The sequence below is a fragment of the Lissotriton vulgaris genome, chromosome 7, assembly GCF_964263255.1.
Source record: "Lissotriton vulgaris chromosome 7, aLisVul1.2, whole genome shotgun sequence".
NCBI lineage: Eukaryota > Metazoa > Chordata > Amphibia > Caudata > Salamandridae > Lissotriton > Lissotriton vulgaris.
The window spans coordinates 83,512,723-83,524,739 of NC_141695.1; the positions used below are offsets into that span (position 1 = coordinate 83,512,723).

The 12,017-nt window shown below is 43.3% G+C and overlaps 1 protein-coding gene across 1 annotated transcript in view; it reads right to left on the reverse strand.

Annotated features, from left to right (window-relative positions):
- Positions 1-12,017, reverse strand: part of LOC147700838 (DBH-like monooxygenase protein 2) — a 187,402-nt gene that overhangs the window by 108,611 nt on the left and 66,774 nt on the right. Inside the window, exon 6 of the mRNA XM_086928507.1 lies at positions 4,955-5,057. Within this exon, the coding sequence (XP_086784633.1) occupies positions 4,955-5,057 (103 nt within the window). The remainder of the gene's footprint in view (positions 1-4,954; positions 5,058-12,017) is intronic.

Below are 12,017 nucleotides of genomic sequence, written 5' to 3' on the forward strand. Positions count from 1 at the left end.
TCCAAAAGTTCAAGCCTGCGTCCGACTTCCCATCCTTGGGGATTGTGTTGGGAGGGGGTGACGAGCATCCCGGCCATAGTGTGGCTCTGTTACCCATAATAACTTGCAAACCTCATACTTTGTAAAAAAAAACATTTTCCTCAAATTTCTGTGATGGAAAGTTTAGGAATCTGCGTGGATCCACAAAATTCCACCTGCCCTGCATTTCCCAAAGTCGTTCAATAAAAATGGTACCTCAGTTGTGTGGGTAGGCCTAGTGCCCGCGACAGGAAACTGCTCAAAACACAACGTGAACCACCATATTTTAACAGTGAAAACTGACAGTTTATTTGCAAAGTGCCTAGGTGTGGATTTTGAGCTCTAGCTGTGCCGGCACCTAGAAAAACCTAGCACACCAATGAATGTTTTGAAACTAGACGCACAGGGGAATCCAGGATGGGGTGGCTCACACCAGGTTATGTTACCCAGAATCCTTTGCAAACCTCATACTTAAAAAAAACATATTTCCATCACATTTCTGTGATGGAAAGTTCTAAAATCTGTGTGGAATCACTCAACTCCACCCACCTTCCATTCCTCAAAGTCTTCAGATAAAAATGATACCTCACTTGTATGGGTATGCCTGGCACCTGTGACAGGAAATGGCCCAAAACTCAATGCGGACACACCACTGGATTTACAGTGAAAACTCACCCTTTTTTTGCACAGTACCCAGCTGTGGATTCTGAACCCTAGCTCTGCTGGCACCTAGGGAAACCTAGCAAACCTATACATTTCTTAAAACTAGACACCTTTGGAAATGCAGGAGGGGGTGACTTGTCTGGCTTTCACCGGGTTCCGTTACCCAGAATCCCTTGCAAACCTCAAACTTTGTAAAAAAATATATTTTCCCCACATTTCTGTGATGGAAAGTTCTGGAATCTATGTTGGTCACAACCTTCTACCCGCCCCATATTCTCCCAAGTCTCCTGTTAAAAAGGGTGGGCCGAGTACCCTCGACAGGCAAGGGCCCAAAACATATTGTGGAGACATCAAAATTACCTGTTGCAAGACATCTCATTTTTGCAAGGGGGATTACCTGGGTTTTTGGTCCCTGACTCGGCGGCCATCTAGGGAAACCCACCAAACCCACACATTTCTGAAAACTAGAGTCCCGAGGCAATCCAGGGAATGATAGGTTTGTATGTATCCTCCAATGTTTTCCTACCCAGAATCCCCTGCAAACCTCAAATTTAGCTGAAAAAAATCTAAATATTGTCAAATTTCTGTTTGGAAAAGTTGTGGCATCACTGGGCTGACACAAATTTCCTACTACCCAGCATTACCCCAGGGTCTCCCGATAAACTTGGTACCTCACTTGCATGGGTGGGCCAAGTAACCGCGACAGGCAAGGGCTCAAAATGTATTGAGGAGCCATCAACTTTACCTATCACAAAAAGACTAGATTTTGCATAGGGGCACACAGGTTTTTGGCCCCGGGCTCAGTGGACATCTAAGGAAACTTACCATACCTACACATTTCTGAAAGCTAGACACCCAGGGGAGTCTGGGGAGGTGTGGCTTGCATGGATTCCCCAACGTTTTCCTACCCAGAATCCACTGCAAACCTCCAAAGTAGAATGTTGGCCATTTCCTGATGCGGCTACTATGCCTACCCACACAAGTGAGGTACCATTTTTATTGGGAGACCTGGGGGAATGCTGCGTGGTAGGAAATGTGTGCTGGCCTGGTGATCACACAATATTCACACAGAGAAAAGTGAGGAAAATTAGTTTTTTTAGCTAATTTTAAAGTTTGAGGGGATTTTGGGTAGGAAAATATTGGGAGATCCACATAAACCACACCTCCCTGGACTCCCCCGGGTGTCTAGCTCTCAGAAATGTGTGGGCCTGGGGCCGTCCGACACACATGAGCACTGGTGGGGCTATAAATTGGTGTTGGAATTTTATTGTGTGTTATGTCTTATTTATTTATTGTATTGGTGTTTCTAAATGCTTTGCACACCTGTCTCCTAAGTTAATCCTGGCCGTGTGTTGCCAGCATTTAAGGGTTGAACAAAGGATTAATTTATTGAGACCTTTACATTTTTTACTTTTCTTGTTTTCTGGGTTTGGCCTATGCCAAGTTTTATTGTTCTTCTGGAAATTGATTTTTTCATTTAACTTAAATTTTCTACTGAGTCCCCGCAGTGTTCATGCACACATTCATTCTTGTTCTGCTCTGCAAGTAAACTGGCCAATGTGATTCCTTTTAATCATCTTAGTATCTATGAAGCAGAGATGATTGAAGTCCATGACAAAGCTATGAACTAGAGTTGTCTAACAGCAGGAGCAGTCAGTGCCACCTATTTTCCTGTATAATTTATTTTCAAAAGTCCTGCTTTTTTACAAGGTGCTTAAAGAAAAAAATTGGCAAATATAAGATTGGGTGGGTCACCTCAACCATGGTACTATAATTTGCATTAATGGACCTTAAACAGCAAGATGAAGAGGTAATCAATGTTCTCCAAATACCTGAGACAGGATTGGGAAGCCTACAATATTCTCATACAAAAATCTACCAAGTGATGGGTCCAGTTCAAGTAATGTAGTCACATGGCCCGGTCATAGCTTACTCTCTTGGACACTTCATGTGTGTAATCAGTTTTATGTTCTCAACAGCAAACATAAGCCTTGTGGTCACAAATGCCATTACCAAAAGCAAAAGTTCTCGGAGCTCCTACTCAGACAATGAAGAGGCAAATGATGAATCTTTTGTACGTCCTAACAAGTATTTGAAAATGGCAGATTCTAGTAAATCTGGATGAGTACTCACTTCTGTGGTATGCCTCGACATGAAGACACTATGGCACCTCCACTTAATTAGCAGTAATCGGCAATGAGTGCTAGCACTGAAGATTTGGCACAAATGTTCTTTGGTCTGTGAGAAATGTCTCTTTTCAGATGAAGGTCAAAGCTGGTAAGGCACTCTATGAAAAGCTCTGTACAGTCTCACTCAGCAAATTTCCACAAAAAGGTCTAAAAGTCAGTATTGCTGGCTCTCAAATAACACCCATGTGGTAGATATCAGGAAATGTAGAGGATAAGTAAAAGCTAAGGCTCATGAAATTACGTACATGAGCATGGAGATTTCTGATTTGCAGCACATGCCAAGAGATTAAATCTTATGAGGATTGGCTATCTAGACAGGTTGAAGGGCAGTTATACTCCAAATTTATGGCCAAGTTTTGGATGATGCTTCCCTATAATTCCGATCTTGAACTTCTGTTTACTAAGTCAGCCCCATAAATTACTGAACAGACTTAAGCAAAAAGCAACAGGTTCCAGGTCAACCTGTACTTATATGTGAAATTTCTCTTGTTCGTCATCCATAGATCTACAGATAGAGACTGCATAATACATACTGTGATACCTGTACACCGAGATTTATTTACATAGTACATTTTTGACATGATGGTTACTGTCTTACTGTTACTGCCCTGAAACTGGTCCCAGGATGCTTGTTTCCGGTCCAGGGGGGACCTGACTTGGCAGTTAGGGCTGGACTGTTCCCATCAGGAACAGGGTCAAGACAAATTTGCATGTGGCTGGGTCCAAACTGGGGTGGTGTGGTGAGAAAAAGAATGATGGATTAAACCCAGATCCATGTGGCTGGGGGGGTGAATGTTTGAATTGTCCAGCATTTTGTACATCAATTGTTTATTTTACTGTCTTAATCATATGCAACTCTTACTGAATTGCCCCAAGATAACCATCATTCACAATGCAGCACTCTTTCACAGGGTCAATGTAAGGGTCCTCCTGTGTGTCATATCTGCCTGTGGCATGCCACTCCCAGTATTAGATTATATTCTGTGAAACTGTCCATCTCCTTGGATATTTGTATACTAAAATATTTGAAAAATCTGCTGTACAGTACGAGTACAATACATTTTTACAATGATTAAAAACAATTCATAAACAAATAATTTACAAACTTGTGTGATACCAACACTGGTTTGATAGGAACAATAAAACCATACAATCCAATATAAAAAATATATATCTAAATGGCTGGAAGGGGCCAGTGTTGTGGGGGAGAAATAGAGGACATTTTACTTCAAAGTGGCCAAATACTCTATTGATACTTAGCAATGGGAAAAAAACAATGACAGGGGATGAGTCTGCTCTCCATACCCTGCACTGGTGGACACCCAGGCGACGACATAGAGGAAAATTTAATGTGTTTGCTGCTTATGATAATTTGAAAAAAAGAACAATAAATGATCATTGGTTTCTTCACCCCTCTGCATGCAAGATAAATGTTGTTACCCCGAGGCTACCTTTCCATTTGGCTGTAAATGTGTTACGGGGTATACCCAACCTAAACCTTATGTCAAGGGCTTTTGTGAAAGGAGGTTCAATCCTGTCTATATAATTATCGAAGCAGTCAAATTGGATGAAAATAACTCTGTAAAAGGGAAATATGTCCCATTGGACCAATTTAAAAGAAATCCAGAAGGGTCATTACACCTTTAACATGTGAAAAAGTTATTTAATGAAGGACTTTGGAACCACAATCAGTAAAAGAAAAGAAAATAGTTCCAGAAACAGGTGAACAATGTATCCTATATACAAGGCGCCATGATGACATACAAATGAATTAAAAGACCTTTAAATATCAAAATTAAGTTTGCTTTAAACTAGTATTCTGCTGCAAATTGCTCAAAGGCAATTTAAAGTGTTGTGCATCTGTTTATTTATGTCTTTGTTTTTTGCAGATGTATCATGAATTGGAACATTTTCACTTTTCACTTTGGTGCGAAATAAATGCTGTAGTTTACCCTGTACAGCAGTATTGTCACAATCATGGAGTATTGAGAGTTTTAACAAGCCTACAAAAGAAGCAACATCTTTGATCCTAAGTGATCTGGACCTTTCTAAATTAAAACATACTCCCACACCCGAGCACCTACCGCTTTCCAACTTTGCGTTGTTATAGTGGATTTCTAGTCTGACGTAGGTTGGAGCGAAACCTGTACCCAGTGGGATGCCAGCATTGCTGGGTAATGTGAATGCCTGGCAAGGAAAAAAATATCTCATTATAACAAAAATAAGACAAGCAATGAGCTAACTACATCACTGATATTTAAAAGATTTGCTTAGGCATTGATGTATCATTAATAAAACAGGAACAAAGTAAAGGCACTTTCAAATTACAATAAATTGACACCAACATGGGGCAATTTGAATAAAGTAATACAAATCTAGCTACAAAGCAATTGTTGCAGAAGAGGATAGAGGTTTTTACAGTGCATAGTCAAGTTTTAGAAAAGGAGACTGCATTATAGATAATGGTCAACAGTCGAAAGAGAAAGCATTCTGGAGAGTGTTTTACAGCAAGAGTTGAACATCGAGGTGTCTAACATAAGAGAAAGACTATAACTGCACCAGGAGGGCAAATAACTCATCACGAAACAATCACTAGAAAGAGTTGCATGAGGAGAAACAAGAGAGGAGAGTTACATCTCCTGTTCCCTAGCACGAAAACAGAAGATCACAAGAAAGCCATCTCTAGACCTAGGATGTTAACACAAGCTCATAAGGATGCAACACTTCAACGTGGCAACGTTGCAAGAGGTCATCCAACTCCTGAAGAAAGGAGACTTCATGGTCACAATAGATTATGGGACACCTATCCACATTTCTTAATAAATCAAAGACACAGAAGGTACGTCAGATATGTCATACTACTACTATTTCATGGTGCAATGATTTTGCATAAAATCTTCAACAAGGGAATTCATAAATTGTCTAGTGTCAGTAGCCACACACCGGAAACAAGGAATATACGTCTGATCGTACTTGGATAACTGGATATTATTGGCAAACTCACAAGTGTCAACAGGATATACAAACTGTCACCCTGACAGTCTACAAATTGGGATTCTCAATAAACCAGGAAAAGTGTTTGCTGCAGCCTGAAAAGTTAAAGTTATTCCTGGGAGTGATACTGAACTTACGGACAGAAAGAGCTCACCCAGTGCAAAAGACACTCTAGGCATTAACAGAATAAACTTGCCTATACCTTAAGGCCGGAAGGGTCAGTCCCTGACAGTGACAACAGAAATAAAGCTGATGGGTATAACAGCATCATGCATATTTCCCACACCTCAGGCCAAGCTTCATTGTGTACATTACTAGAATGGATTAACAACAAATTGTCACAGATCACTGGGAGGCGGGATGATCTAGTGGTGTCACAGAGAGGAATCAAAAGGAGATAACCTGATTGAGCACACATTACATTACAGTGGGGAAACCATTGGAACTACTAACAATTATAGCTCCAACAGTGACCATCAGCACAGATACTTCTCATGCAGCATGGGGAGAATCTAAAGAGCAGAGGTCTGTGTTACCCGATAGAAGAAATGTAAACACATAAACCATCTGCAACTAAAGACAGTGTTCCTAGCACTGAAGGCCTTTGAGGTGCAGGTGAAGGGAAAGACAGAATTGATCCAGACAAACAATATAACAATAATGTTCTTCTTCAACAATCTAGGAGAGTTGAAATGTTTCCACCTGTTCTAAATAGCACAGGAGAAATGGAGATGAACAATTCAAATAGACACAACACTGCAAATGGTTGACCTACCAGGCATCCAAAATGTAGAAACAGGCAGGCTAACCATTTGCTCAAATGTATCCCTCGATTGAGAGCTCTAGTAAGAGGCACTACACAACCTTTTCAGGAGTCCGGGTCCTCCAAGCATGGACTTTTGTATGCCTTTCCACTGATACCCCTAATATGAATGTTGACAGACAAATTCAGACACTCAATATCAGAACAGAGGATTCCTATCAAATCCACAAACAGCTGGCTCATAAGGTAAAGGGAACAATTATGCCAGACAAGAAATCTCAGGAGCGCTAACACACTACTCCTCATTCCTCCTAAAACACATAAAAAAACCTTAGTGCGCTCCTTCTCTGGAAATGCGCTTAAAATCTGGAACTCAAACCCAGCCCATATCAGGAGCAACCCCTCCTTCAAAGACCTCAACCGAACTGTTCCGAATTGACAGCTTCCACCCGATGAGACATATCTCCTCAGGCCACAGGAATCTTGCCCAGTGAAGAATATAGACACTTCAACAAGAAGTCTCCTTCATTGCTGGCCTTTTGATTCGCTCCTATTATCCTCTCCAAGCCTTAACAGGAGTCAACATGAGTCAATGCTACTTATTGAAATAATATGTGTCCCATCGCATCAAGACAAATGTGGTATAGTGCTGCGATTCTTTCGGGTCTGGCTAGGGCTCTATAAGACCCTTAAATATGCCATCTGGAACCTGTCACTCTCAGTCTAGCAATATGGCACCTGGGCACTTAGAATTTGGTCAACTCCCCCTTCCATCCAGAACAATGAAAATCAAAAATAGCTAGTATACACTGTCATATGGATACTTCGTTACATATATTGCGTTAAGTTAGCATGAGTGCATTACATGTTTAAACAGCCTTTTTTCCTTCGGCTTCAGTTTTGCACACGACACATACTTGTTGTTGTCGCCTTCACCCTAGAAGCGGTGAGGTGGTTTATTTGAGAATAATATGTTATTTCTATGCTATCAGCTTTGCCTGGTACACTTGGTACAACTGTCTGCACACTGAGAGCTGCACACTCTAAAATTAACCTAACACAAGGTTGCTGGGAGGCTTGATCCTCGCACCACATTAGACATAACACAAATAATGTTGATGCCAACATTTTGGGCTCTACGCGGGTTTAAGATAGAGTTACACGGAATGAACGCAGACACTTGGTGCTGCGCATGAAGAGAGCTGGTAGCGGTTGATGTGAACTGCTCCTACTGACATTGAGAGGTATGGGGCCGCCCTGCTAAAGCCCGAATGAGACCTTCTTAGATATAATATAATATGCTAAGATAGGGTGCACGAAATATAGGTGATATAGATTTCTATAGATTTTGCATTATAACATGCTAGCACCTTTTGCTTACTATGGATTAGTGACTATGCTGCTGACTCTGATTTTTATAATCTGCATTTTGGTATTATACAAGATACTGCGTTTGAGAACTTTGCATTGAATAATAAATATTTCAAACTTGCACTTGTGTTCTTTGACTCTCAGTTTTGGTTTGAAATGATTATATAACGAAAGAGTGTTCATGTGTTCCACGATTCCTGAGGTATTCTAAAGATCATGTTCTGGTTTGTCTAATACAGGGATCATTCCATAATGATCCATGAGACACTGTAGCTAGCTAGGTAACGAGATTTCTGACACTGAGATGAGTTTTTGGATCATCCTAACTCACTGAGGTTCTAGATCTCTATGCACAGTTCTGTGGGAGAACGGAAACCCTGCTACAACACAAATTCTATACCACTAAATGGAACAAATATGTCCAATTGTGTTAGAAAGCAGGACTAATATACCTTACCTTTATCCTGGATACCATATGCTTCACTCAAAGTCAACAACCTCCATTGAAGCTTACAACATGGGACTATCAGAAACAGGTTTTTCACATCCCTGGTAATATAGAGGTTTCTGGAAGGTTCAAAGAAGGTAGCACCGCCTAAGGCCATACCAACACTTATGTTGAATCTAAGCAACATGCTTGGTCAACTAATGACAGAAACATTTGAGCCAATGCACAAAGTGGAACTTAATTTCTTAACACTAAAAAAGGCCATAATAATAGCCATCAATTTTCTGCCTGGGATCAGCAAACTACAAGTGCTCAAGGGCCCTACCCACAAACACACAAAGACAAGGTACTTCTAAGAACCAATTCCTAGTTCATTCCCAAGAAGGTGTCACAATTCAATGTCAAGTAAACATTTCAATTACCTGTGTTCTTTCAAAATCCAAAAGCACATGGCAAAAGAGCACTACATACATTGCATGCACGAAGGGTGCTCATGTATTAAATCCAAGAAAAAAGACCCTAAGAAAGGCAAATCAGCTGTTTGTCTTATTTGCAAAAGTGTCTAACAGCACACCTAGAGCTAAGGCCACAATCACCGGATAGATAGCACAAATAATCCAAACCTGCTACTTCAAACCTGGGGAACATTCACCCTCTAAACCAAGGGTACTCGTAGTGATTCCATTGATTTTCGGAGGGGAGCTGCAGGAGCCTAAGAGGTGAATTTCAACAAAGCCTACTTAACATGTAAATGGTCTTTTAAAGACCCATGAAGTGCTTGGTGCAGCTGTCTGCGCGCGGTCGGGGAAGCTGTCTCAGCCCGGGCTGAGGGCTGACACACACACACAGGTGAGAGGACAGAGAGGGAGGGAGGGAGACACAGAGGGAAGGAGAAGGGAGACACACAGAGAGGGCAGGAGGGAGGGAAACAGAGAGTGGGAGACAGGGAGGGAGACACAGAGGGAGAGTAGGAGACAGGGATGGAGACACACCGGGAGGGAGGGAGATACAGAGGGAGGGAGACACAGAGGGAGGGAGAGGGAGGGAGAGAGAGAAAGATGTGTGCATGCTAGGTCTCGTGGCTCAGTGGACGAAGGTGTCTGCTGCAGGGACCTGTGTTTAACCTCATGGTCACAATTTTTGTTTGCTTTAGCCCCGCCGCCTCCCCCTCTGACCCCACCCCCACCGGTGCGGCCCTCAGCCACAAACCACACTGTAACGTTGGCCCCGAGAGAAAGTTTGTGAGTACCCATGCTCTAAACCAAGGGCACACTACATATGGATAAAGGGAGCAACATTGACCTTTCTGGAAAATGAACCCACAAATTCCATATGCATGCCCACCTTCACATACCATTACTGTATGGGTTTTCAGATACATAAGGAGGCACATGTGGAATATGGAAACCTAAACACATGTTTGCTAATTCCACAACATTTCAAACTAGCCCTGCCAGGGGGGAAGATACCACGACAATATCAATGCATATGAATCTAGAAATTCAGACCCTTATCCACCTTTCATCTACAAAACACTCTTAACAACTTCATCTGTCATTCCAGTCAGAACACTCATCAATAACTCCTTAATGAGAGGAGTTTTCCCAGAAGACTTAAAGAAGACATACATACGCCAATAAGTAACAGGGACCATTCTTGATTTGAAAAGGGCCTTCCACTGCGCTGTAACACTTGTTGCTGCATTTTTGGTAACATTTGAGTGGTTTGAGCTAGAAACAGGGCTTTTTTTGTTCAAATTTGCAGATTAGGCAGCAGATGATGGATTATGTAGCGAATGCAGAAAATGTATAACTGTGTGTAAGTCTGTGCAGCCAAACAATTGCATCATTCTAGTGGCCCTACTCATACCTCTGATTAGTTCCAGAAGTGCTCCTAAGTGATTCCTTCTTTTTTGTCTCATTGAGTTCATAATTTAGTTTCTATGGAAACAAGGAAGACAAAATCTGAGGTTACCCCTCCACAACACAGACTACCATACTACATAATTACTCTCAATAATTGCTATACACTAAATACCACATACGTTCTAGAAACTCAGACCCTTGTCCACCTTACATCCACAAAACACTCTTAACAACTTCAGCTGCCATTCCAGTCAGAACACTCATCAACAACTCCTTAATGAGAGGAGTTTTCCCAGAAGACTTAAAAAAGACATACATACGCCTGTTATTAAAGAAAACACATCTGAATACTAAAGACTAGGCAGGGCAGTCCCGGGGGGTGGCAGCCCTGGGGACTGCCACCTCCCTGGGGCTTTATGATTTATGTGTGGGGGCATATGTCCCACGCGCAGTCCCGGAGCCCACCGCCTCCCTGGGGCATAATTAAAATAAGGGTGGGTGGCCTCGTGGGGCCTATCAAGCCCAGGGGACCACTATCTCCCTGAGGCCTTCAGTAAAATGAGGGTGGAGGGCCTCAAAGGCACCCCAAGCCCCGGGGACCGTCATCTCCCTGGGGCTATAATTAATAATTTTTCAGGGGGGCTCGAGTGCCCTCACACTGCCCCGGGGACCACTACCTCCCCAGGGCAATAAATACTCAAATAGACCCCGGTCCCCGGGACCACCACCTCCTTGGGGCTTTAAACACTTGGGAGGGGCTGTCTCGCAGCCATCGCACACCAACACAACCTCAACATCATCTCCTATGCCGACAACACCCAGCTGATCTTCTCCCTCACCAACAACCCCACCACTGCCAAAGCCAACCTCCAGGAAGAAATGAGATACGTCACAGAATGGATGAAGATCAGCCGTCTGAAACTGAACTCAGACAAGACAGAAGTCCTCATCCTCGGACCATCTCCCTCCGCGTGGGACAACTCCTGGTGGCCCCCTGCCCTGGGCAGCGCACCCAAACCAACGGACCATGCACGCAACATGGGCTTCATCCTGGACTCCTCCCTCACGATGGCCAAGCAAGTGAACGCAGTCTCATCATCCTGCTTAAACACCCTGCGCATGCTCTGGAAGATCTTCCGATGGATCCCCACAGAAACCAGGAAGACGGTCACCCAGGCCCTCGTCACCAGCCATCTGGACTACGGAAACACCCTCTACGCTGGAACCACAGCCACACTCCAGAAAAGACTCCAGCGCATTCAGAACGCTTCAGCACAACTCATCCTGGACATCCCTCGTCGCAGCCACATCTCAGCCCACCTGAAAGACCTGCACTGGCTCCCCATCAACAAGAGAATCACGTTTAGACTCCTCACCCACGCACACAAGGCTCTCCACGACACAGGCCCGAAATACCTCAACAGCCGCCTCACTTTCTACACACCCACCCACCAGCTCCGATCCGCCAGCCTCGCCCTCGCCTCCGTCCCACGAACTCAGAAATCCACAGTCGGAGGAAGATCCTTCTCCTACCTAGCAGCCAAAACATGGAAATCCCTCCCCATTCACCTACGGCTGACCCGGGATCACCTCTCCTTCAGGAAACAACTCAAGAACTAGCTGCTGTAGCGAACCCCCCCCCCCCTCAGCGCCTTGACACCCTTACGGTGAGTAGCGCGCTATACAATTTCCTTTGATTGATTGAT